Below are 23,431 nucleotides of genomic sequence, written 5' to 3' on the forward strand. Positions count from 1 at the left end.
TATTCAAATAGAAAACACTATTTAAAATAACTGCCATTTAAAATAACATGAAATGTCTGCCTTAGAAAAAAACGCCTTTGTGAAAATTTTAAGTAAAAAAAAAAAAACATTTTTTGAATGTCAAATAAAATGTGGAAGCATTTCAAATGATCATATGATTCATTTCAAATATTCATTCAAGTCTCCACTTTTTTTAAACTATATATTGAAAAAAGCTGTTTAAATAAATAACCAAAGCCACCCTAAAAAGATCATGCAAATAAAGCATAAAAAGAATCAATATTCTCAATTATTCCATCTCTATATATTTTACACACTTATGGACACTCTAAAAGACACTATGCAATTGACTATTTAAAAATATTAAATATTATAAACCTGAATATCATTCCAACAGTCATTTAATACAGTATATATTGCTTGTACCTATGGACATCTACTATACTCTGCCTGAGAGGGGGGGAAAAAAAAAAGTTAACTTTGTGAAACTTTAAAAACTTTAACAGTTTTCAATGTCAAGCATCCACTATAGTCCATGTATTGCCTTCTCTCACTGCCCTTTACATAGTTTTGCATTTATACATGATGGCTTGGACTTTCAAGGTCACAACGTTTGACCAGAGACAGTTTTTCAATGGAAGAGATGATCAAAAGAATATGGATTTTGCAATGAAACAAAGAACACGGGAACTGCTGTATTGTATATGACCCAATATGCGATCTCAATGTATGTTTTATATATTTTATATACTGGTGTGAAACAGCTCCACATGAAACTATCAACACGTTCCAAGACAAATATGTACTTTACTAGTTATTTGAGATAAAGTATAGCATAGGTATGGACATGAATTATCATCACTCTTTGCATTAAATTCTTTAATTAATCAACTTCATTCAGAACAGTCAGTTCTATACTGTAAAATTCAACCATTTTGAGAAATTGCAAGTGCAAAAGCCCAAAAAAATTGCACTTGTTCAGACAACACTGTGTCACTAAATCAAGGCTGACCATGTTTTCACACGTGCCGAGCACATCTACAGACAAATGATGATTGTTACTTTGTAACATCCTTTCTAAATAGCCGTTGTTGACTCAACCATAAAGGGCAGAGCAGAATGGACTTTTGTATCAATTTACGTAACAAAATGGGAAGAATTAAAAGCAGAGCTGTACACTAAAGTTAGTTTCAGTTCTTCCTCCCGAGTGCACTGTCAAACGCAACGTGACAGACGCAGAAACACAGAGAGATCAAGGAGATCAGCCGTTAACAAGAAGCTTGAGAAATAATGTGGAATCTTGAAGCAGACGAAACAATTTCAGGTTGGAATCATTCATTTTTTTTCTTGCTTTAAAATTACCTTACCATTTCAATATCTCTTTTTAGTTTACTGAATTAGCTTGGTAATAAAATATGCTAGTACTCACAGATAAAAGTGAAGACAGTCAGTCTAGTGGTACTAGCACAGGGATGCAGAAAATTAAGCAGTGGTCATATGAAAAAATAATCAACCTTAGAATATTGTTAAATGACCAATAATATCACATTTAAGCCATCTGGTGTGTATTACACGACTTGCTGTGCCTTAAAGGAGAAGTTCACTTCCAGAACAAACATTTACAGATAATTTACTCACCCCCTTGTCATCCGTCCTTTTTTTTTTTTTTTTAAGGAAAAATCTCAAGATTTCTCTCCATAAAGTGGACTTCTATGGTGCCCTGAGTTTGAATTTCCAAAATGCAGTTTGAATGCAGCTTCAAAGGGCTCTAAACGATCTCAGCTAAGGAATAAGAGTTTAGTTATAAAACAATTTAGTTACAATTTATATACCCTTTAACCACAAATGCTCGTCTTGTCTAGCTCTGCATAAACTCTGTGTATTTCGGTTCAAGACAGTTAGGGTATATGTCGAAAACCTCCCATCCAAAAGCATTACATCGCTGTTTTACCTTTTTTTGTAAAGGAAGATTTTTTAAAGAAAATAACCATTTCGCTAGATAAGACCCTTATTCTTCGGCTGGGATCATTTAGAGCCCTTTGAAGCTGCATTGAATCCAAATTTTGTAAGTTCAAACTCGGGGCACCATAGAAGTCCACTATATGGTGAACATTCCTGAAATGTTTTCCTAAAGAAACAATTTCTTTACGACTGAATAAGAAAGAAATAAACATATTGGATGAGAAGGGGGTGAGTAAATTATATGTACTTTTTTTTTTTTTGGAGGTGATCTTCTCCTTTAAAATGTCTTTTACTAATACTCTAAATATATTGTATGAAACAGATGAACTATCTGAAAACTTCAGCTGTTGCCTCTTAGACTCTGAGGAGGAGAACACCCTGTCCTCAGATGGTGAAAGAGACATCGAGGTAATTTCTGCTAAATTGAATCTGAAAGTGGCTGTGTTCACAATGTCATTCGAGAGCATTTCTTAGTGTACACTATTACATAAAACAGCATCCAACATGCAATGATAAATCTTTTAAACCGCAGTATGTTACATTAACGGGGGCAGCCGTGGCCTAATGGTTAGAGAGTTGGACTTGTAATCCAAAGGTTGCAGGTTCGATTCTCAGGTCCGGCAGGGATTGTAGGTGGGGGGAGTGAATGTACAGCACTCTCTCCACCCTCAATACCACGGCTGAGGTGAGTCCCTTGAGCAAGGCACCGATCCCCCAACTGCTCCCCGGGCGCCGCAGCAATGGCTGCCCACTGCTCCGGGTGTGTGTTCACGGTGTGTGTGTGTTCACTACTGTGTGTGTGCACTTGGATGGGTTAAATGCAGAGCACAAATTCCTAGTATGGGTCACCATACTTGGCCTCACCTCACTTCCTTTCCTTTCCTTTCCTTTCCTTAATGTTACATGTCATTGTTGCATTTGTAATTCAGTGTAGATGCATTATGGGTAGGGTATTCTGCACAGTGTGCACTACTGTATGCCACACAATTTGGTCATCTGCTAATTCAAAAAATCTTTATACAATATTCTTACTGGATATTATAGAAATTCTAAGATAAAAATGAAAGCAAATAACATCAGACACTTTGGAGGCTCCTTTATGTCACAACTACAAGATGCATTGTTTAAAACTCAAAAAAGGATATGACTGAATGTGCATGGATCAAAATCTGTCCTGTTATGCTAGTATGCAATGATTTTCTGCGAAAACAAAATCTTGCTTAAGTGCTTCGCTCATATTTTAGTAATAGATCTTTTGTGCAATTAAGTTATAAAATGACTATTTATCATTGAATAATTTACTACACAGTGTGAGATTCTGGAGAAAGAGCGAGATGAGGCGAATGAAAAGCTCTCAATGATGGAGGAGGGTAAGATATCTGTCTTTTGGTATTGCAATATCCTCTTATTTCCACTCAAATATTGGAAGAGTCTCACTATAAAAGACATGCTTTATAACTTAACTATCACTGGCTAAACCTTGGCATAACTCAAGTGCAACAAACTACTTGAAAGGTCACTGAAAATGTGTTTTAATTACTTTCAGCCTCTGCTCAACTTCTCAAGGAGCTGGATGTGTTAGAGACACAGTTTCAGATCGAGCGATCATGTCGGGAGACCGCAGAGGCCTTTGCACTGAAGGTAGGTACACTTCCCTTTTCACACAAGTCTAACAGCTTCTATTTGTTCTGTTGATAATTTCACATCCCCCATATCGTTTACAAGCAATGACGTTCTCCAAACATTAACCCAACACTCTTAAAAATGAAGGCTTCTTGTTGGCATTCGTGGGTCCATGAAGAATCTTCAGAGGCATACACTCTCGTGAAGGTGCTTCACGGTGCCATAGAAGAACCTTTTTTGTCTAAATGGTTTCATAAACAACCTTTAACATCTGAAGGACCTTTCTGTTTCACAAAAGGTTCTTTGTGGCGAATGAAGGTTCTTCAGGTTATAAAATGTCAAGAAAAGGATGGTTCTTTAAAGAACCTTTGATTGAATGGTTCTTTGTGGAACCAAAAATGGTTCTTCTATGGCATTGCTGTGAAGAACTTTTTAAAACAGCTTTATTTTTAAGACTGTATAGTTCACCCAAAAATGTATATTTACTGAAAGTGTACTGAACCCTCAGGCCATTCAAAATGTAGAGTTTGTTGGCAACAAATTCGGAAGAATTTAGCATAATATCACTTGCTCAGAGTCAGCAATGAACCATCTGCAGTGAATTGGTGCCATCAATGGTGTGTCCAAACAACTAATAAAAACAACACAATAATCCACAATTAATCCACATCCACTGCAGTCCATCAAGTGAAAAGACTACATTTTTGCAAGAGACAAATCCATCATTAAAGCTGGAGAAAACCGTATTGATAGAATACTCAGATTTTACCCAGCGTTATGAAGTTAAAAATGTCTTGATGATGGATTTGTTTCTTACAAACACACAGTTTTTCACTTCAGAAAACATTTATTGATGGACTGGATAGGTGTGGATTACTTGTGGATTATTGGGATGTTTTTATCAGCAGTTTGGACTCTCATCCTGACGGCACCCATTCACTGCCAAGGATCCACTGGTGATCAAGTGATGTAATGCATTTCTCTGTTCCCATGAAGAAACTCAATTTGGATGGCCTGAGTGTTGTGTACATTTTTAGCAAATTCTCAGTTTTGGATGAACTATTCTTCAACATGCATGGAAGCTTACCATTCCACAAAATGTTATTTTTTAGTGGAAAACTTTCTTTAGATTAATAAACAATATCCTTTTAAGAACTACTCACTGAAAGGCTCTGTAGGGAATCAAAATTGGTTCCACTATGGCATTGCTGGAACCTTGATGACACCGAGTAAACCCAGAGTTCAACTCAAGGACAGATTACAGAATTTGTCAACAGTGCCATACGCTGCTCACCTTGAAAAAGTATACAGTATGCTGCTTATATAGGCTTTATATGGTGAAAGTTATCATACCACTCTTTCTCAATCTTTGGGGCTTTTGAACCTACAGGTGAATAAAGATTTCAAGGCATTAAAGAGGCAAAGCCAAGCTTTACTTCCACTAATTCCAGAAATGCCAGAAAACTTCTCCATCCTGAACCTGGAACCTGAGGCTGATTCTAGCTCTGAGACGGCCCCCGAGGAAGAGAGTGGTGGTGAAGATCCACTTCTCATAAGTCAGAATCAAATTAGAGGTAGCCTAATTTCTACATAACACAAGCTTCAAAAGCAGTTAAAAATATGCATTCACATAAACCTGACCAAGAATGGAAAAAGGGAATATTTTGGTTCATTTTATTTTCTCTAATCTGTTTGTACAGAACTACAGTCATCTGTAGACCGGTTACTTGGGGAGAAAATTCAACTGACTGCACAGGTGGAGCTTCTTAAGAAAGAGAAGGAAGATTTAAAGGAAAAGGTATAATGTTAAGTGCCTGCAAATTAGACACGCATACAGCTGTGGTCATACATTTTTCACAAAACAGCCTACCCCAAAATGGTAATGGCAACTATGTTAACGGTGTTTCTTCAATTTAGGGATCTTTATGGGTCTCGTCATTAAATGGGAGTTAAAATGCTAACATACTGAACTCTTTTATTGTTAAGTTGGTGTTGGAGGTCGGAGAGAAAGAGGCCCTTTTAAGGAAGCTCAGTAAGCAAAGCAGGACTGTCAATAAAATGAAAAGAGGTGAGTCAGCCAAATATATTTCTCTATTAACAAGCACCTACAAAACAACATATTCATGGTAGTTTTTCTGTGTGTTCGTGCCTCAGTGTCCCAGCTGGTTACAGAAGAGTTTACAGAGATGACTCACAAGCTTGAAATGGAGCAAGGACTCAGGCAGCATGCTGAAGTTTTTGCACACCAGGTACTCTTTGAATGGGAGATGTAGAAATCAGAAATAATAAAGATAATTGATTAAAACCGCAAAAAAAGGGCGACAGATGTTACATAAATAACACTGCAAAGATTCTGATTTGGCAACTGCCTCTCTGCCCAATCATTGAATAGAGTGTTTTGACGTCATCAATCTGGAAGTCGGCCATTGCGGCACTGACCGTAAACAATGCCATTGAACCGAGTGGAACTTGTGCATGGGCTTGGCGAACTAAGAAAATGAAAAAAAAAAAAAAAAACTAAGAAATAAAAGTAATTCACTATGTCAGGATAAGAAATACAGTCGTGGCCAAAAGTTTTGAGAATATTGGAAATATTGGAAATTGGAAAAGTTGCTGCTTAAGTTTTTATAATAGCAATTTGCATAAACTCCAGAATGTTATGAAGAGTGATCAGATGAATTGCATAGTCCTTCTTTGCCATGAAAATTAACTTAATCCCAAAAAAAACTTTCCACTGCGTTGTTAAGAAGGCTTCCGGGCATCCAAGAAAGTCTAGCAAGCGCTAGGATCGTCTCCTAAAGAGGATTCAGCTGCGGGATCGGAGTGCCACCAGTGCAGAGCTTGCTCAGGAATGGCAGCAGGCAGGTGTGAGCGCATCTGCACGTACAGTGAGGCCAAGACTTTTGGAAGATGGCCTGGTGTCAAGAAGGGCAGCAAAGAAGCCACTTCTCTCCAAAAAAAACATCAGCAACAGATTGATCTTCTGCAAAAAAGTATGGCGAATGGACTGCTGAGGACTGGGGCAAAGTCATATTCTCCGATGAAGCCTCTTTCCGATTGTTTGGGGCATCTGGAAAAAGGCTTGTCCGGAGAAGAAAAGGTGAGCGCTACCATCAGTCCTGTGTCATGCCAACAGTAAAGCATCCTGAGACCATTCATGTGTGGGGTTGCTTCTCATCCAAGGGAGTTTGCTCACTCACAATTTTGCCCAAAAACACAGCTATGAATAAAGAATGGTACCAAAACACCCTCCAACAGCAACTTCTTCCAACAATCCAACAAGAGTTTGGTGAAGAACAATGCATTTTCCGGCACGATGGAGCACCGTGCCATAAGGCAAAAGTGATAACTAAGTGGCTCAGGGACCAAAACGTTGACATTTTGGATCCATGGCCTGGAAACTCCCCAGATCTTAAAACTTGAGGTCAATCCTCAAGAGGCGGGTGGACAAACAAAAAAACACTAATTCTGACAAACTCCAAGAAGTGATTATGAAAGAATGGGTTGTTATCAGTCAGGATTTGGCCCAGAAGTTGATTGAGAGCATGCCCAGTCGAATTGCAGAGGTCCTGAAAAAGAAGGGCCAACACTGCAAATACTGACTCTTTGCATAAATGTCATGTAATTGTCGATAAAAGCCTTTGAAACGTATGAAGTGCTTGTAATTATACTTCAGTACATCACAGAAACAACTGAAACAAAGATCTAAAAGCAGTTGAGCAGCAAACTTTGTGAAAACTAATATTTGTGTCATTCTCAAAACTTTTGGCCACGACTGTAGAAGGAAGAATTGTCAGGTCGCCAGTCCGCCACAAAGGAGGCAGATCATATCGATATCGACCACCTGTTACAGCGCTTGATGATATGGACTGCCCTATGGCCTGGTGCAACTCTTACATTCACTGCACTGTGTGGAAATATTACGTTGTTATTATATTTATAAAAAGGCTGTTAACGGAGGCCAGAAACACTAAAGACAGACATACAAAGGAGAAAATACTATAGCAGGCAGATCAATCTCACTGTTCCCGATGCACATAATATTCGAAGAAACTCCTAAATAATGAAATGGGGGTAAGAGTTTATATGAATGCATCTCTGAGGGGAACTGTCTGTTTTCCAAAAAAAGTTTACACGGTGTTTTCTTTTCATCTAGCATCTGTACAATGCATTATAAAGCAGTGTTAATAAATGTAGTGCAGCTTTAACTTTAGTTTGTCAAAATATAACGTCCTTTTCTGCTTCCTAAAGTCCTTCTCAATATGATTCAACAGCTTCCACACATTTTCCCTTGGTTTAGACATCATAAATTAGCATAAATTAGACCAACATCTTCAGTTGTACATTAACCATGCAATCCATGCTGCCGCGCATCCAAATAACTGACCAAAACGTGACATAGGTGCAAACCCTCTATAGGCACTCTTTGAAACTTGCAGGATCTTATTGTTTTTATGTCGCTTACACCCCACTGACAGTAAGGTTTAGAGGTTGGCCTTATTGCTTATGCAGGGTAAAACTACCCTGACAGCATGTAGTATACATCATGGAGATGTCTATTTGATGTATTTACATCTGCAAGACATTTTTTTTTTTTGAGTGTTTGCTCATCTGCAGTACAACTATATGTTTCCAATCCGATGTCAAATCGATGTCTGTTTGATGTTTTTAAGATGTTCATGATTTAGAATGTATGTAAAACTGACATCTTACAGACATCTGTCAGATGTTTGTATACAGCTGCTTTCCATATCAAGTAATTTTTAACTCGCAGACATACATGCTATCTGGTTCACGCTCAAAAACTCACTAAATGAGCTTTATTCATAACCGAGTAAATATTTAATGACTACAGCGCTTATTGTTGCATGCTAATTCTAATGTTGTATTTAGGCTACTTCTTTTCAAATACCCTGTAAGAAGCCAATTTTACTAGTCTTGGGTAGCCAGACTGACGGCTGAAGGTCTGGAATTCATGGCAGCTTTCATTGGCCAAGGCCCGCCCATAAGACCGTTTGATCGACATGTCAAACAACCAATCACAGTTCGTTTCGTTCAGCGTCACGTTTCGGTGCATGGAAATGCCCCCACAACAACAGACTGGCGGGCAACAAGTCAGTCATTGAAATAACCAGCATTGAAAGATAACGAAGAAGAGGAAGTCAAATTCAACTAATCAGATGACGACTTTGACATTCCTGAAGTATTTCCAGTTAAGTGTACCATATGCATTAGACGTTCAGCCAACGTTCCGTGGGCGTGACGTCTGAGGCTGAGACTAATTTTACTCGTTCAAGCCAGTGTTAATTTCGTCGACGAATAATTTGTCATAATTTTCATCAACGACATATTTTTTCCGACGAAAATGAGACGATAATAATAAAACGAAAACTCGTTTTGAATGACAAAAACTATGACAAACATCTATTGACATTTTCGTCAACGAATAAAAACCAGACGAAAAGACGAGGATGCGTACATATATCGCAGCCTATTGATCTATCCTGTGGGACAGATCGTAAACATAAGATGGTATACCCAAATATCAATCAATATCTGGGATAAAGAGAAGAACAGACATATGGATAAATTTGAAGACGCAAAAGAGAACTTGGTCCGGTTTTCAGAGCGTCGCTCACACCGCACACGAGTAAGTTAGCCTACTCTTTCATGAACGGAGAAATACATTGAAAAAATGATGAATTATCCGTGTTGATGAGTATTCACATTAACACGTTCGGTTACATCTTAGGGCCTGTCCACACGGAGACGCGTTTCGCTGTATACGTATACATTTTTTATCGTATTGGCGTTTCATCCACACAGATCCGGCGTTTTAGGAGACTGAATCCGCTATTTTTTGAAACCTGGTCCCAAAGTGGATAAATCTGAAAACGACACCCTCGCGGTTTCGTGTGTACAGCCAATACGTATATTTTGTGAAACGATGATGTCATCACATTAGGTGTCGGCTGCGTCACATGTAACAGCAACAACAATAATGGCGGACTACATGATTGTGTTCGTGTTACTACTAAGCCTACTAGCTTGATTACAGCAAAATCTATTGCTTCTAAACAACTGTTATGAGCAACAAGCGATAATGTTCGCATTTTCGTCTTCTTCTTCTCAGTTCGTATACAGCGAGCAAGGTTATGCGCATGCTCAAAGTCTTCTTCTCCGGGTACAGCGTATCTCTTTGGCAGAATTACAGCACCCCACACTGGTCTGGCATATATACTACACCGTTTTCAGTGGTTTCCTGTTTACGGAATTTTTTTTATAGAACGAGGAAAAAAAATGATCGGATAGGGAATGCACCGGCTTCGTGTGGATGGAGTCTTAGGTGAACGTAAACAATTGGGAGACTATCAGACGTGTGTCAGTACATTGAATCAGTGCGTTCAGTTTTAAAGGGACCACAGCGTAATTTAGTTGCTTTCTGTGGCATTGAGACAAAAGAAAGCAGGCAACAAAAGAAAGACGGAAATCACTCACTACTCTTGACTGAGTCACTTTAGTAGCCATAATAAAGATCCATCTAAATGTATTTATATAAATAAATGTCTGCTAGAAAGAATGAAGAATGTGGTAAATAAGTTATAAAGAATGCATAATTAGCCCATATGCTCTTGTGTCTTTATGAGAAATGGTTTCGTTTAATTTGAATATACAAGCATGTCACATATCACAGCAGTTAAATCTGTGTATATCATGATAAAACCTTGATATGAAACCTGCATAATGTGTTTGGTAATTTAAGAGAAATGTTTAATAAATGAATTACACTGTAACTAAAGCCATTAGATTTTAGCTGACTAAATCTACTGTAGATTTAGTCGACTAAAATCGTATGATATTTAGTCGACTAAAACTAGACTGAAACTAAAATCAATTCCAATGACTGGCATTTTAAAATTGGCATTTTAGTCAAAAGACTATGACTAAATCAGAATTTGCTGTCAAAATTAACACTGGTTCAAGCAACCACCAACCATTCGCAGAGGTTCACGTTATGTCAAAAGTGTCAGAGGACACATCTGCGGTTCAATAGACAGGATATTACGCAAGCACTGGTTTGTTTGTGACATGTCTTGAACTGAAGCATTTCTACTAGTAGTGCGTGAATGGTGTTTATGTTTACACACGGTCTGTCGCGCATTTATTTAAGCAGAGTCTAGGCCTATGTTTACCTCGGCGAAGACGCTCATTGAAAATACACTATATTTTACAATATATCGGTTTATAAAGCAGCAAACAGTAATGGAGCAAATACTCACCCGTATCAGACATCTTTCAGTTCCAGGTGTAGTGACAGCTAAGCAGAAAACAGCACTTTCTAGTCGGCAAATCTGACTGAATTCGCTTGACTTGAGTAGTTCATAGAAGGACTTTGGGTTCAGTTCCGCAGCGTGTAGATTTATTTCCATTTGGATGTAAAGACGATCCCCTTTCCTCGTGTACATTAAGTGTCATGACGATAAACACTTTGTAATAATTCTCAGCGATAACGATGCTTGTAATTGTGCCCGTTATTGAGAAAATGGAGCGAAAACGTTGGACGCGAACGCGTCGAAAATGCGCGCGACCAGCAGGAAGCCGTGCGTTTTTTTAAAGGTTTATTGTGATCGATTATTGGATGTTTGTTTGGGTGAAAAATAATGCAATTAGTAATAAAGGCTCGATGTAATATTTAAAATAACAATTTAAAGGTAAGCTCAGTTTGAACATTAATTAAACACTTGATCACGTGATTCCTATTGAAGGACGGGTAAATGTACCACAAAACCAGCCATAAGCGTCAGATTATTCTGAAAGCTGAATAAATAAGCTTTCCATTGATGTATGGTTTGTTAGGATAGGACAATATTCGATGGAGATACAGCTATTTGAAAATCTGAAATTTGAGGGTGCAAAAAATCAAAATATTGAGAAAATCGCCTTTAAAGTTGTCCAAATGAAGGTCTTAGCAATGCATATTACTAATCAAAAAATACGTTTTGATATATTTAAGGTATAGGACATTTACAGAATATCTTCTTGGAACATGATGTTAATATCCTAATGGTTTTTGGCATAAAAGAATAATTAAACATTTTGACGCATACAATGTATTGTTGGCTATTGCCACAAATATACCCGTGCTACTTAAGACTGGTTTTGTGGTCCAGGGTCACCCTAACAATTAACAAGTGACTTAATTCATGTGTTTAGAGTCAGGACAAGTTTATTAGTATAACACATTGAAAAAATGCAAGAAACACATCAGATACTGATACATAATCTTGATAATGATAGTTATCTAACAGCTCAGTTAAATAATCTGGACATAAAACTTTTCAAAGGCCTGTGCCCTGTCCAACAACATGACAATATCTGAATCAATAGACAGAAGAAAAGAGGAAGTGCGTTGTCTTTCGATTTGGTTAAGTGTGTACAAGGGCCATGGGATATTTGTGCTGGATCCGGTCGATTCACACTGACGACTGTGAACCTGCATTAATGAAACAAGCGCAAAACAAAGAAGAGAAAACACTGGATTGGGATAACAGACACTCTTTGACCATGCCAGTCCAGCTGGCTCTGTTAATACCAGTAGGTTTAGCGTTCATTCAGTCTAAATGAGCATCTCCGCATAAAAGTGGCATCTGTCTTTGCATCCCTCGTCTCTTCCTGCGGTAATTAGCACCCATCGAGATGGCAGTTTGAAAATCGGCAGCTCTTTAAACCCCTGTCCTTGTTTGACACTTCCTATCCACCATCTCTTTTGTCGGCTTTGTGTATATTGTTCCCCATTTGCAGACACAGACATAATGGGGGTCCCAACAGGGGGCCTTCACCTGTGAAAGGGACCCCCGACGGTTCGCGCACCACTCAAACTCATTCTGAATGTGTGGCCACACACCACACAGCTTGAATGACATTCTTTATCACCACCCCTTCCATTTGTCTGTTTTCCCTGTGTTTTGCAAACACATTCATCTTTTTCTTGTTCAGTGTTTTTCCAGTCACAGAGAGTCTAATGACGGACTAATTCGAAAGGGAGAAAATACAGGCCGTCATCACACAAAGAGACGTGCCCGTTTACTCGTCAAGCACATGCGCTTTTCCCTGTAATTGCACCTCCGCAGGGGTCGCGCTTGGTGGTTTAGGTCTGTGCTTCTTGCGAGCCGAACGAAAGGCCAGTGAATGGAGGTGAGAAGTGAGAGTCCACACTGTCCGACACATGACAAACTCGCACTTCCCTTTCCTGCTCGCCGTTTCTGCTTTTCAACAAGCACGCTTCTTGTTATCCAAAATTTCTGGGAGATAATAAATGGTTTGATTTTTGATTTCCCAAGCCGTGTTTTTTGTTGCTTTACTGAACTGATTCTATTGAGGTTTTGTTCTGCTGAATGAAAGTCTTTCTGATAATTCTCTGCATGAATAATTAACATGCCCACTGAGCTCAACAAATGTTGGAAATGTCATCAAAATGAGCTTTGAATGTTGGCTTCCATACAAATTAGTTTGAAGGTTGTTTAGGCCTTCTGTAGTTTGAAAACTTGGCTGTTTAAAGAGAGATTTGAAGTTTGGTGTGGTGAAAGATGGGTGGATGGATACAGTAGATGGATTGATTGATTAACTGATTGGTTTATCCCTACAGATGTTGGTGAAACAGCAGGAAACCCAAAGACAGATTCAGAATGCAGAGACTGAGAAACAACTACAACAGACTCTGAGTCAAGTGACTGAAATCAGCAAAGCTCTGGAAGAGATACGACTCTGGTACCAAAGCCAGGTGAGTATGTCAGTGTATTTATTCAGGTATTTACTCAGGAAACCTGGAGTTGCAATGCTTATGTAGTTGGAAATTTTTTGAATCCATCTTATCTTCTCATCTTATCATCTTATTCATACAATAATATAATAGTTTGTATATGTAAATTATATAGTTTTATTACATATTACAAAAAAAAATCATTTTATTAATTTCAACTAATTGACCATCAGTCCAGATTCTTCATATCTATAGTCTTTGGCTGCGTCCATTGCATCTGACACGCCCCCAACTCAGAAACTGAGGGCTTAAAGAAAAATTCCGAGTTTCCCACTCGTAATAATGACTTTGTGGCTGCATTCATCTGCGTCCAACTCGTAAATACAATGTATCCAACATGACTTGAATGCAATTATTATAATAACTGAATAATTATAAAAATAATTTAAAACATATTTTTGTGGTGTTTTTTTATTGATTTGATTTTTGATTGAAACAAAAATCATAAAACATGTTAAATCAATGAAAATTTAATCTTTCTCCTACTTTGACACAATACAGATGTCTCAGACAGCAGCTGAGGATCTCAACTCTCTGTCAGATCTGGCCGCAGTAAGAACAAAGCTGGAGATCAGTGAGAACGAGAGGAGCGAGATTGAGATTCAACTGAAAGACTCGCAACTATCTGTTAATGCACTTCAGGAGGAAAGTAGGTAGTTTTTAAAAAGTTATCTATATTAAGATACTGAAAAAGTGTTAGGACCTTATATTTCTTAAAAGAGCCCTCAAAGGAAAGACAAAATGAGATCTCAGCTGTTTCCCCAAGACAATGAGTTCTGTTCCCCCAGAGTTTCAAAAAAGATCTCAACAATGTCTCAAACTCAGTTTGGCCAAGATACTAGCAATCAAAGTTTCCATATGAAACACAACATTTCTCATCATGTTCTTCTAGGGCCTAATGAACTAAGCTGCTTTTCAATATAATTTTATACTATACTACATTTACTTCATATGGAGGTTTATATGGAGTTTTAGAAGCAACTGAGACAATTAGTAATATAAAATGATAATATAAGATCTCCATTATGTCTCCTGAGCTTTAAAAAAAAGCCACAGCCAAGCAATTAAATTTCCCACAGGGGAATAATACTTATATATTTTTGCCATTTTTATTAGAAAATATTACTATTTTGTTAAAACATGCAGTTGAACTCAAAAGTTTACATACACCTTTCGGAATCTGCAAAATGTTAATTATTTTAGCAAAATAGGAAGGATCATACAAAATGCATATTATTGTTTATTTAGTACTGACCCGAATAAGATATTTCACATGAAAGATGTTTACATATAGTCCAGAAGAGAAAATAATAGTTTACTTGATTCCTAATACTGTGTTGTTACCTGAATGATCCACAGCTGTGTGTTTTTTTTTTTTTTGTTTAGTGATAGTTGTTCATGAGTCCCTTGTTTGTCCTGAACAGTTAAAATGCCTGCTGTTCTTCAGAAAAATCCTTCAGGTCCCACAAATTCTTTGGTTTTTCAGCTTTTTTGTGTATTTGAACCCTTTCCAACAATGACTGTACTCAGTTTGAAACTATTACGGAAGGTTTAAATATTCACAGATGCTTCAGAAAGGGAAAACGATGCATTAAGAACCGGGGGTGAAAGGTTTTGAACAGAATGAAGATGTGTGCATTTCTCTTATTTTGCCTAAATATTATATTCATTTCATTTAGTGCTGCCCTTCAGAAGCTACAGAAGATAGTTATGTGTTTCCCAGAAGACAAAGTTAAATTTATTGTACCCTGATCTTCAAATGAAAAAAGTTGACTACATTTTTTTTTCTGGAGCATCAGTGAGCATTTAAACCTTCTATAATAGTTTTCAGTCCCTCAGTTGTCCTCAGTGTGAAAAGATGGATCTCAAAATCATACAGTCATTGTTGGAAAGGGTTCAAATGCACAAAAATGCTGGAAAACCAAAAGAATTTGTAGGAGAATTTGTAGGACCTAATGGATTTTTCTGAAGTGGGCAGTTTAAAGGTTGTATCAGCGATTTCTAGCCTGAAACATAAAGTGTCAAATTCAGCTGACCTTTCATCACGATCCGCTCGCTGCCTGCCCCATAAATTCTCTGTGAAAAAAACGCGTCTCTCTGGTCAGCATAGGGTCCGAGATATGCCAAAAAAACAATCGGCACTACCAACCTTTCCACAGATAAACAAACAGTGTTCCATCCAATCAGCGTCAGGGGTTTGGTGTTGTGGACTTTCGCTCCGCCTCCCTCACATTCCTGCACCAGTAGGAAAGTCCACAACACCAAACCCCTGACGCTGATTGGTTGGAACACTGTTTGTTTATCTGTGGAATAGTTAACAGGGTCGATTGTTTTTTTGGCATATCTCGGACCCTAGGCTGACCACAGAGACGCGGTTTTTTCACAGACAATTTATGGGACAGGCAGCGAGCGGATCGTGAAGAAAGGTCAGCTGAAATTGACACTTTATGTTTTAGGCTACAAATCGCTGATACAACCTTTATCTGTTAAGGACAAATAAGTGACTCATGAACAACTATCACTAAGCCAAAAAAAAAAAAAAAAACACAGCTGTGGATTCAGGTAACATTTAGGTAACAGCACCATATTAAGAAGCTTTTGAACAGGGTCATGTTTATGAATTCAAATATTATTTTCTCTTGTGGACTATATGTAAACTTCTTTCATGTGAAATATCTTACTCAGGTCAGTAATAAATTAACAATAACATGCATTTTGTATGATCTCTCTTATTTTTGTGAAATTATTAACATTGTGCAGATTGTGCAAGGTGTATGTAAATGTTTGACTTTAACTGTAAATGATATTTGACTTGCAATGCTCAATTTTAATTGTCTATTTTGCAACTAGTCAAGCTGCTCAAGGCTAAACTGAATAAGAAGGAGCAGCTTCCTTCCATCCAATCTAACCAACCGAATGAGGCAAACGAAAATCCAGCTGATCCACAATCACTGGCACTGCCGCCACCACCACCTCCTCCTCCTCCTCCTCCTCCTCCTCCTCCACCACCTCCTCCTGCATCTTCAGCTGCCACTGAGTGAGTCTTTAACACCTTTCAGTGTTGAGATATTCAAACCATAAAAATACGCTACACTTAACAATCATCCAAAGTTCATAAAAGCAAATCCATTGTATTTTTAGCCCATTAAAGGCTTTGAGGAACAGAAAGAAGGGAGGAAACACCACCACTCAAACTGAGAGTAAGACAGTCATACCTTACATCCGACCTGTACTATGTGAAAGGCCAAATCAACACAGCAGACAGGAAAGAAGAAACAATACAGTAATTTAAAAGTTGAAGGTAAATCAAAGAAAGCAAGCACCGCTCTTCCTTCCTCAATGAATACTGTGTTGATTTTCTCACAGAACCCGCAATTACGGAGGATATGAAGGCCAGAGCGGTGGATGAAATGATGGAAAGAATCAAGAAAGGCATTATTCTCAAACCTATTCTCAGAACGCCGCAGGTGGGTCTGTCACTGGTGAATTATAGCATGTTTTGCTGAACATAGATTGTACAGTGAGGCGCCAGCACTGTCTGTATGACAATAATTGAACGTGTGACGGGAAAAAATCCAATAAGCATGTGCACATCACATACAAATCACACAGTAGGATACTGATTTCAATGATATAATAAAACACATCGTTTTAAGATGATCTGTTATAGACATGCCTTAAATATTGACCTGTTTATAGAGAAAAAAACATGAAATATTTGACATTCCATTTCTTTTCAGGCTGTGTCAGAGGATGAAAATGCATGGAAGGTTAGTGATACTATACTATTTCTTATAGGTTTTTTACAATTACACATTATTGTGGTCTTTCAAATTCAGGTTGTTCTGCAACTTACAGTTTCCATGATTACTATTGGATTTATGAAAGTGTGAAGGGGTTTCCTATTTTCTCTGTCTGTACAACTACATGCATAACCACTTCATACATTGTTTGTGAATTATGTGTTCAGAAAGTAACTGTTCAGAAATGACAAAATATTTTTCATTCAAAATTATTGACATTTACAGGAGCAGAGGTCTGAGAACCGGAAATCAGCTGTGCTGGAATTACAGGGCATGCTGGTAAAATAAGATCTCTTAAATCTGGATTACTGATTACTTTTGTTATTCAGACTTGCAGGTTGACATTAAAATATACTTAAGTGGCTATAGTGCAAATACTTTCAGATATGGAAATGAAATCTGGTTGTAAATACACACGCTTTTGATGCATGTTGTCTCATCAGGGCTGCATTTATTTGATCAAATGCAGTCAAAAAGTTGTGAAATATAAACAGTAATATTGTGAAATATTATTACAATTTAAAATAGCTTTACATTTTTGCATTTTAAATTAATTTTTTTTAAAGTGTAATTTATTCCTGTGATGCAAAGCTGAATTTTCAGCATCATTACTCCAGTCTTAGGTGTCACTGTTCCTTCAGAAATCATTCTTATATGCTGATTTGCTGCTCAAAAAACATTCATTTTTATCAACAGTGTTGAAAAAGCAACAGAACAAAACTGTTTTAATAGAAAAAGTAATCTCCTGAAACATAATAAATGTCTTTACTATCACTTGAAATAAATTTATTGCAGCCTTTTTGAATAAATGTATGTTACTTCTATATATCACATAATGGTTTGTATCCATTTTATAGAGATTTTACCATAATTAAAGGGGCAAAACAACCCTTAAGCAGCATAAAATCACTGTCATGGCTTATTGTATTAATGTAACTTTATTGGCCGGTTCACCTTAGGATTCCATTAGGAGGCCTGGCCCTCGAAGGGTGGAATCTAAAAAACGCTTCAGCCGTAATGTTGGGGAGGCGGAGCTTCAGATGGTGCTCCAGAGAAGGAGGCGGGCCATGGGGGACGACAAAGCGAGCCCTCCTTCTCCACCCAAACCAAAAGGTACCATCTCTGTCTTAACTCTTTCAAAGGCCTGAAAAGAATAATTAAAATTAAAATATACAAAAGTGGTCATTCCTAAAACTTATTGGAAGAATAATCACACAGTAAATAAAAACAGTGAATTATAAAATCTGATGATTATAAAATCACCTTAATTTTTAAATGTATCTGTCATCCCTATTTATCCTTTATTTTCACTTATCTTTTATTTAGATTTACAATTTATTCCTTTTATCGTTTATCCCCTCAGCTGTAATGTGTACCACCTTTGAGATATAAAACTTTTAAAAAGTCCTTTGTTATGTGTTTATGTATTTTTGTCAAAATGCTGCAGTTGACTTCTGGAAATGAAATAGTATTTAAGATTTTTTTTTTATTATTTTAAAAAGTACTGAACAGCTGACCTACAACAAGTATACGAAACGTTTAAAAAATGTATTCATCTAGTGTTAATTTCTACATTAAGTGTTCAAATGGCAGAGCTGTCTAAGTAAAAAAGAAATAAAATATTAGGCCCATATGCACCATGGTTTTTTGCTTAAAATAACTGAGCAAAATTATTCCAAAATAAACTTGAAAACACACTCTCTGAAAACAAGTTTTAATATGCAATTTTGCTTCGCAAGTGAAGTTACCTTACAATTTGTAGATATTTTTTTTACTGTGAAAACATTTTGGGATAAAAAGGATTTCTGATTAGTAGTTTAGAAGTAGCTTTTTTATCGGAATCAGATTTATTGGCCAAATTGGTTGCACTTAGAAGAAAAATATATTTCGCAGTGGTGCTTAAAAGCAGCCTCCTCATTTATTGATTGGTTATGAATGTTTGTGCGAGCTGCATTATAACGCAGCCACTTAACTAAAGCCTAAAGTCAATGTTTCCTCACCCACTTGCAGATTCACCCGCTGCCGTGTCCGTCTCGAGCTCTTCGCCCTGGGCGGGGGAGAGTGGAAGCGCCCCTGTGCTCCGGAGGCTTCAGCAGAACCGTGAGAAGAGAATCTCTCGCATTAAGGCTTCAGAGTCCATTATATGGGAAGAAAAGTGACTTGTGAGGGTCTTTTAGTCTGACCTTCTGCACTTTTGAGAAACACGATGTTGAACTAAGTGTGACTTCTACACCTATTTCCTTCTGTCAGATGCCTCTTGGAATTTGTTTAAAGTAAATGTCACAAAGCTGAATAAAGCGTTAACCCTGTTAACTGTGCGATGAAAAAAAAACCAAGGACCCCACGCATTCAAAAGTGAATTATGAAAGAAATAAAAGACATTTTTCTGCACATACTCAGTCTGTCTTTTCTTTGGACTCGGTCTGGGTTTGCCATTGTGGTGGACATTTGTGCTTTTGAGGTGTGAATTCTTCCATTAAATGACTTGACTTTCTTGAATTCTTGACTTGCACAAGTATTCGGACCTTTGAGCGATTCTCTCGTTTTGCTGAATTACAAATTCGACATTGACATTTTCCAAGCATTGAAACTCAGAATTATTTTAATGTGACATTGTTTTATATTCATAAAACCAGCATTGCACCCTGCTGATGTTTCATTGTGTGCCATTCTTGGTAAACTTGTTATTCAGGTTTTTACTTCAATGTTTAAAAAATACCAAAGAATCTCATTTGGACTGAGATCAAGGCTTTGCCTCGATGTAATCAAGTCCATATTGTCCTTTTTGATTCCACATCTTTGTTAATTTGACTCTGTATTGGGGATATGTGATTTGGAAAAAGGGAAAATACGTTTTCGACCTTCTCCAGACATGCTTTTTCATCAACTAATGCAATAATAACTGAGGAGTATTTGTCCAAAAAGTAAAAACTGGCCATCTCTTCGAACACATGGGGCAAATACTCATGCAACTGTATGTAAAGCTGATATATACTTAACCTAAAAGACCTTAAACTACTAAAGCTGGAAAATAGGCTATATTAGTCACTTTTAACATAAAACAATGTCTGTGTATCTCTTTTTAACTGAGATAAAGGCTTCTGATCAAAGCAGACAGGACCATTTAGTCATTTTTGACACATAACTTTTTTCATTTGACTTTGTACTTGGAATTATTGATATGGAGGCTGCTAAAATAAGCTGTCGCCATTCTCCAGACATGCTTTCACATTGCCTTATGTCAGTTTCCTTCAATAATAACTGAGGAGTATTTGTCCAAAAAGTAAAAACTGACCATGTCTTCCAACACATGGGGGCAAATACTTATGCAACTGTGTGTAAAGTATATATATACCTTACCTCAAACACCATAAGCTGTTAAAGCTGGAGAATAGGCTGTTTTATTTTTCTTGAACATAAAACAATTACAATGTGTCTATTTGGATTGAGATAAAGGCTTCTGATCAAAGTAGTCAAGACCATTTTGTCAATTTCGACCCATAACTTTGTTAATTTGACCTTTGACAAAATAAGTTGTCAGCATTCTTCAGACATGCATTTACAAGTTTCCCTTGTCTTGTGTCAATTTCCTTCAATAATAAATTAGGAGTTTTTATTCAAAAATTACATGGGGGCAAATGCTTGTGCAGCTGTATGTAAAGTTGATATATACTTAACCTAAAGACCTTAAGCCACTAAAGATGGAAAATAGGCTATATTAGTCACTTTTAACATAAAACAATGTCTGCGTATCTCATTTGGATTGAGAAAAAAAAACCAGCATGTGTGTTGGTTAGGTATATTTTGGTGCTGGGATGCTGGTTTTAGCTGGTTCATGCTGGTCCTTTGCTGGTTCATGCTGGTCCTTTGCTGGTTCATGCTGGTCCTTTGCTGGTTCATGCTGGCCCTTTGCTGGTTCATGCTGGCCCTTTGCTGGTTCATGCTGGTCCTTTGCTGGTTCATGCTGGTCCTTTGCTGGTTCATGCTGGTCCTTTGCTGGTTCATGCTGGTCCTTTGCTGGTTCATGCTGGTCCTTTGCTGGTTCATGCTGGCCCTTTGCTGGTTCATGCTGGCCCTTTGCTGGTTCATGCTGGCCCTTTGCTGGTTCATGCTGGCCTTTGCTGGTTCATGCTGGCCCTTTGCTGGTTCATGCTGGCCCTTTGCTGGTTCATGCTGGCCCTTTGCTGGTTCATGCTGGGCCTTTGCTGGTTCATGCTGGCCCTTTGCTGGTTCATGCTGGCCCTTTGCTGGTTCATGCTGGCCCTTTGCTGGTTCATGCTGGCCCTTTGCTGGTTCATGCTGGCCCTTTGCTGGTTCATGCTGGTCCTTTGCTGGTTCATGCTGGCCCTTTGCTGGTTCATGCTGGCCCTTTGCTGGTTCATGCTGGTCCTTTGCTGGTTCATGCTGGTCCTTTGCTGGTTCATGCTGGTCCTTTGCTGGTTCATGCTGGCCCTTTGCTGGTTCATGCTGGTCCTTTGCTGGTTCATGCTGGTCCTTTGCTGGTTCATGCTGGTCCTTTGCTGGTTCATGCTGGCCCTTTGCTGGTTCATGCTGGCCCTTTGCTGGTTCATGCTGGCCCTTTGCTGGTTCATGCTGGTCCTTTGCTGGTTCATGCTGGCCCTTTGCTGGTTCATGCTGGTCCTTTGCTGGTTCATGCTGGCCCTTTGCTGGTTCATGCTGGTCCTTTGCTGGTTCATGCTGGCCCTTTGCTGGTTCATGCTGGCCCTTTGCTGGTTCATGCTGGCCCTTTGCTGGTTCATGCTGGTCCTTTGCTGGTTCATGCTGGCCCTTTGCTGGTTCATGCTGGTCCTTTGCTGGTTCATGCTGGTCCTTTGCTGGTTCATGCTGGTCCTTTGCTGGTTCATGCTGGTCCTTTGCTGGTTCATGCTGGCCCTTTGCTGGTTCATGCTGGCCCTTTGCTGGTTCATGCTGGTCCTTTGCTGGTTCATGCTGGTCCTTTGCTGGTTCATGCTGGCCCTTTGCTGGTTCATGCTGGTCCTTTGCTGGTTCATGCTGGCCCTTTGCTGGTCCTTTGCTGGTTCATGCTGGCCCTTTGCTGGTTCATGCTGGTCCTTTGCTGGTTCATGCTGGCCCTTTGCTGGTTCATGCTGGTCCTTTGCTGGTTTATGCTGGTCCTTTGCTGGTTCATGCTGGCCCTTTGCTTGTTCATGCTGGTCCTTTGCTGGTTCATGCTGGCCCTTTGCTGGTTCATGCTGGTCCTTTGCTGGTTCATGCTGGCCCTTTGCTGGTTCATGCTGGTCCTTTGCTGGTTCATGCTGGCCCTTTGCTGGTTCATGCTGGTCCTTTGCTGGTTCATGCTGGCCCTTTGCTGGTTTATGCTGGCCCTTTGCTGGTTCATGCTGGTCCTTTGCTGGTTCATGCTGGCCCTTTGCTGGTTTATGCTGGTCCTTTGCTGGTTCATGCTGGCCCTTTGCTGGTTCATGCTGGTCCTTTGCTGGTTCATGCTGGCCCTTTGCTGGTTCATGCTGGCCCTTTGCTGGTTCATGCTGGTCCTTTGCTGGTTCATGCTGACCCTTTGCTGGTCCTTTGCTGGTTCATGCTGGCCCTTTGCTGGTTCATGCTGGCCCTTTGCTGGTTCATGCTGGTCCTTTGCTGGTTCATGCTGGTCCTTTGCTGGTTCATGCTGGCCCTTTGCTGGTTCATGCTGGTCCTTTGCTGGTTCATGCTGGTCCTTTGCTGGTTCATGCTGGCCCTTTGCTGGTTCATGCTGACCCTTTGCTGGTCCTTTGCTGGTTCATGCTGGCCCTTTGCTGGTTCATGCTGGCCCTTTGCTGGTTCATGCTGGCCCTTTGCTGGTTCATGCTGGCCCTTTGCTGGTTCATGCTGGTCCTTTGCTGGTTCATGCTGGCCCTTTGCTGGTTCATGCTGGTCCTTTGCTGGTTCATGCTGGCCCTTTGCTGGTTTATGCTGGCCCTTTGCTGGTTCATGCTGGTCCTTTGCTGGTTCATGCTGGCCCTTTGCTGGTTTATGCTGGTCCTTTGCTGGTTCATGCTGGCCCTTTGCTGGTTCATGCTGGTCCTTTGCTGGTTCATGCTGGCCCTTTGCTGGTTCATGCTGGCCCTTTGCTGGTTCATGCTGGTCCTTTGCTGGTTCATGCTGGCCCTTTGCTGGTCCTTTGCTGGTTCATGCTGGCCCTTTGCTGGTTCATGCTGGTCCTTTGCTGGTTCATGCTGGCCCTTTGCTGGTTCATGCTGGTCCTTTG

The 23,431-nt window shown here is 39.1% G+C and overlaps 1 protein-coding gene across 1 annotated transcript; it reads left to right on the top strand.

Moving 5' to 3' along the window:
* Window positions 1-1,204: 1,204 nt before the first annotated feature.
* shtn2 (shootin 2) lies at window positions 1,205-19,599 on the top strand. Its single transcript, XM_073837480.1, has 17 exons — window positions 1,205-1,324; window positions 2,285-2,370; window positions 3,272-3,332; window positions 3,509-3,603; window positions 4,976-5,159; window positions 5,286-5,383; window positions 5,572-5,653; window positions 5,740-5,834; window positions 13,232-13,366; window positions 13,907-14,054; window positions 16,256-16,442; window positions 16,547-16,605; window positions 16,772-16,872; window positions 17,146-17,175; window positions 17,434-17,487; window positions 18,168-18,321; window positions 19,219-19,599. Exons 1-17 carry the CDS (start codon window positions 1,291-1,293, stop codon window positions 19,365-19,367), a joined length of 1,752 nt encoding a protein of 583 aa, XP_073693581.1. The 5' UTR covers window positions 1,205-1,290; the 3' UTR covers window positions 19,368-19,599.
* Window positions 19,600-23,431: the final 3,832 nt, after the last annotated feature.

The sequence above is a fragment of the Garra rufa genome, chromosome 3 (assembly GCF_049309525.1).
Source record: "Garra rufa chromosome 3, GarRuf1.0, whole genome shotgun sequence".
Taxonomy (NCBI): Eukaryota; Metazoa; Chordata; class Actinopteri; order Cypriniformes; family Cyprinidae; genus Garra; species Garra rufa.